This window comes from Mastomys coucha, unplaced genomic scaffold (genome assembly GCF_008632895.1).
Source record: "Mastomys coucha isolate ucsf_1 unplaced genomic scaffold, UCSF_Mcou_1 pScaffold5, whole genome shotgun sequence".
Lineage (NCBI taxonomy): Eukaryota > Metazoa > Chordata > Mammalia > Rodentia > Muridae > Mastomys > Mastomys coucha.
The window spans coordinates 94675515-94679634 of NW_022196911.1; the positions used below are offsets into that span (position 1 = coordinate 94675515).

Genomic DNA, 4120 nt, shown 5'->3' on the forward strand with positions numbered 1-4120 from the left:
GCAAGGTTTTCAACCTTCCTAATGCTATGACAATTTTGATTACCCCAGAACCATAAAATTAATTTCATTGCTACTTCATGGCTGTAATTTTGCTAGTTATGTTACAAATAGTAATGTAAATATCTTTTCTCCAGTGGTCTTAGGTGACCCCTGTGAAAGGGTCGTTTGACTCGCCCCCACCCCAAGGTGTTATGACCCATAGGTTGAGAACAACTGATCTACATAGCCTTCCATATCCACGACTTCGGGTCTCCCCTGCCCTTGCAAAACACAGCAGGTTAGGGGAGCAGGAAAACCTGTCTCGGTGTTGCAATCATAAAGTCAAGTCAGACGGTTCTGGAAAATGTAATGAAAACAACAGCTTTTGAACTTCATTGCCACAAGCTCTCTCACGCCCATTCCGCATGGAGCCTCTCCGCATTCTGCCTCTGTTCAGACACCAGGGCTCAGAGATAGACACAAAACACTCTCCAGAGCTCAAACCCTTCCTTCCCACCGCCCACTGGACATCAGGAGAGGGGATGTAGCAGAGTGGTCGGGCCAGCAAACAATCCTTTGGATGAAGGGGCCTTGAAGAGGAAGTCATCCCGATCTCGGGCTTGAAGGATTCAAAATGCCATCCTGGGAGCCCAAGAACATCCGAGTTGGCCTCTAGTTCCGTACTGAAAATTTGGCAGGACAACTCATAAATCACATCAGACTTCAAGAGTCTTCCAGAACCCCTTTCAACTCCTAAGGTGACCAGCTACATCTGCAGACTGAAACTGAACCACAGCGCCTCCTGGTGGTCAAAAGGGTTGGCCCTGTGAAGATTCAGGGGCATCCTCTGAAGTAGGAAAGGCAGGCACCATGGACCTACAGGGAACAAAAAAAAAATAGCGGGAAAGAGCTTGCATTGCAGTTGCTGAGGGGGAAATCGCAGAGTTCTGCCACCAGGACAACCAAACCGCCATCCTTTTGGCCAGCCAGGATGTGGGCAGGAAAAGGAGGTTCTGGGAGACAGTTCTCAGCTGCTGATAGGACACAGCATCTGCTGGGCTGTGGAAGGAAAGCCCAGGGCAGGAAATGGGATCCAGGCCTGTCTCCCACACATCAGGGTCTGGGATCTGCTCTCTCTTGGCATTACCTGGCCAGGCCATGGCTCAGGTATCTGACACCTGGGGTCTACAGTCACATGCCAGGAAACTCTATACTCTTGGGCCCCAGGTCACAGCTTCCAGCTGCTGCAAGCAAACAGGACTTCTGAAGGAGGAAACGGGTCTCCAGAGCCCACTGGAAGGGGACTACTTCCAGGAGAAAGGCCACAGCACAGGCGAGGACTCTGACACCAGCCAGGGTGAGAGCCAGGAAGGAGAAGGCAGAGGAGGTGGGAAGGTGAGCTGAGCCAAGAGCAGTGCTGGGGAGGCTGGGGTAGATGCTATGAGAAAAGGGAGTTGATGTGCACAGAAGGCGGGGCTAGGGGCTATCTGCTGCCTGCCCACTTGGATAGTCTGACTGGACACCCTGGGATCTACCACTAATATATCACTCTTGTGGCACTAGTGCCCACCAGACCCCCTGGTGTTCACCTGGCCTCCCTCGGCAGCGATTCAGGTAAGTAGAGGACAGAAATGTTTATTTCAATAAGGAAATGAGTATACAAGCAGAGGAAATAGCTTGGAAATGAGGCCCCCCTCCAGCCCCATTCAGGGCTGAGGTAAAGAAGGACCTCAGAGATTAATCTAAAATCAATAGAACCAAAAAATTCCACTCTAAGGGATTCCTTCCCCCAGAGTCCTGTTGAAGAGAGACAGAGGGAGAGGGAGAGAGAGAGAGAGAGAGAGGGAGAGAGAGAGAGAGAGAGAGAGTGAGAGAGGACAGACAGAGGGACGGTCTGATAAACCAACTGACCTAAGGCTAAAAAAGCCCCAAAAGGAGAGGCTTGGGTCCAGAGAAAGTTCACTGAGGGACTCTAACAGGAGAGAGTTCAGTGGGACATAGAATTCTAACTTTGTTCTTCTGTCATAGGTTCGTCTATTGCCCAGCTTCTCCTCCACTCCAGGATTATGTTTATCTGTGACCATGCTCCTACTAGCTCCTTGCCTCCTGCCCCTCCTGCTGTTGATAGGCACAGGGGGTTCTGTGCCTCGCCCCAAGACACTGCCCGAGGGCTGCTACATAGCACAAGAAGCCGGGGAACAGACATTCCGCTGTAGCAGGGCTGGCCTGAGTGCCCTGCCCAACGGTATCCCCAACGACACCCGAAAGCTTTACCTGGATGCCAACCACTTAGCATCAGTGCCAGCTGACGCCTTCCAGCACCTGCCTACCTTGGAGGAATTAGACCTGTCTCATAATGCTCTTGGTCATCTCTCAGGGGCTGCTTTCCAGGGCCTGGAGGCCACTCTGCGCCACCTCGACCTCTCTGCCAACCAGCTGGCATCTGTGCCTGTGGCAGCCTTCGTGGGGCTGCAGATCCAAGTGAACCTGTCTGCTAACCCATGGCGCTGCGACTGTGCCCTACAGGAAGTGCTCAGGCATGTGAGCTTAGCTCCAGGCTCTGGCACAGGCATTGTGTGTGGTCCAGAAGCCCGACCAGATCTCGTGGGACACGAGTTCCTTCTGCTCACCAGGGAGGAAGAGCTGTGTGGGACAGGACCAGGTGGGACCCGAAGGAGCACGGATGTGGCCCTGTTAGTCACCATAGGGGGCTGGCTGACACTGGTAGTGGCTTATCTGATCCGATATGTGTGGCAGAACCGGGATGAGACTCGCTGCCCAGTCAAACGGGCTCCTCCTGTGCAGCCTTTGCGCTCTGAGGACTCTTCTACACTCAGCACAATGCTCTGAATACTAGAAGCACTCTGCGCTCTTGGCCCAATGCCCAAGCCTTTCACCCACTGCTCTACAACCTCCTCTGCCCCATTTGCCCTCTATCTCAGCTGTTCTCAAGCTGGAAATGGGGTGGGGAGTGGAATGACCCTTTCACGGGGGTCACATGTCAGATCTCCTGCATATCAGATACTTACATTACGATTCATAACAGTATCAAATTTACAGTTATGATGAAGCAACAAAAGTAATTTTATGGTTAGGGGATCTTCACAACATGTATCGAAGGGCAGCATTAGGAAGGTTGAGAACCCCTGTTTTCTTTTCCTGCATCCCTAAATACCTTTTGTGGTGTACTCTGCTCTCTAGCTCTCTCATGTGGTCTTCTCTCTCTCTCTCTCTCTCCCTCTCTCTCTCTCTCCTCTCCTCTCCTTCTCTCTCTCTCTCATTCTCTGGAACACTTTAGTGCCTGGATTTGGGGGTACCTCCTTCTTGGGATTGTGCTAGACTCAGAAAATACAGAATTCCTGAATCCATGGGGCGGAAGTTGGGGTGGCAGAACGACCAGCCATCTGTGTGTGCCCCAACTCAGAGGGAGGAATTATAGGAGCAACTGTGCATGGCTACAGGTGACCACAGATGCCTCACATACAGATGTGAGGCAATGACCCCAAAGGATTGATGGCTTTGAGGGGGTCAGGAGGATGGTTCACAGTAAAGTGTCTGTCCTGCAGGCTTGACCTGAGCGCAGATCTCTAGTATGCACTTAAATCTGGGCATAGGGTGGGAGTCTGCAATCCCAGTGCTGGGAGTTGGGAGAGAGGCAAACATCCTGGAGCTCATTGGCCAGCCATACTAACCAAATCAATAAGCTCCAGGTTCGGTGGGCCACTGGACGCTGGCCTGAAATAATGGGGAGAGCAACTAATGGAGGGAATCAATGGCATCACCCTCTAGTCTTACGTTGTAGCCACATGCACATGAACACATAGCACACACACACACAGAGACAGAGTGAGAGAGACAGAGAGACAGAGAGACAGAGACATAGACAGAGCGACAGAGAGAGAGAGAAAGAGAGAGAGAGAGAGACCCAGAATGAGGGCTATGAGAAGAGGCCAAGCATACAAAAGAAAGGATGCTATGAGAAAATGTGGACCATGAGGATGTGAGGGACCAGCCTTCAGAATGGGAGGGAGGGTGTGGAGAAAGTCAAGGGATGGTGGAAGCAATAGTGGGTAAGAACAGAAAGCAAGGGTGCAGCCATATTGAGAAGGGCCTCTGGGCTCTTCCTCTGCTCTCTCTACCT

At 51.8% G+C, this 4120-nt stretch overlaps 1 protein-coding gene across 1 annotated transcript; it reads left to right on the forward strand.

The window, feature by feature from the left end:
- The first annotated feature begins 2040 nt into the window (after positions 1-2040).
- Positions 2041-2829, forward strand: LOC116079149 (leucine-rich repeat-containing protein 3C-like). The gene has a single exon (XM_031354922.1). The coding sequence runs from the start codon at positions 2062-2064 to the stop codon at positions 2827-2829; it is 768 nt and encodes a 255-aa protein (XP_031210782.1). The 5' UTR covers positions 2041-2061.
- Positions 2830-4120: the final 1291 nt, after the last annotated feature.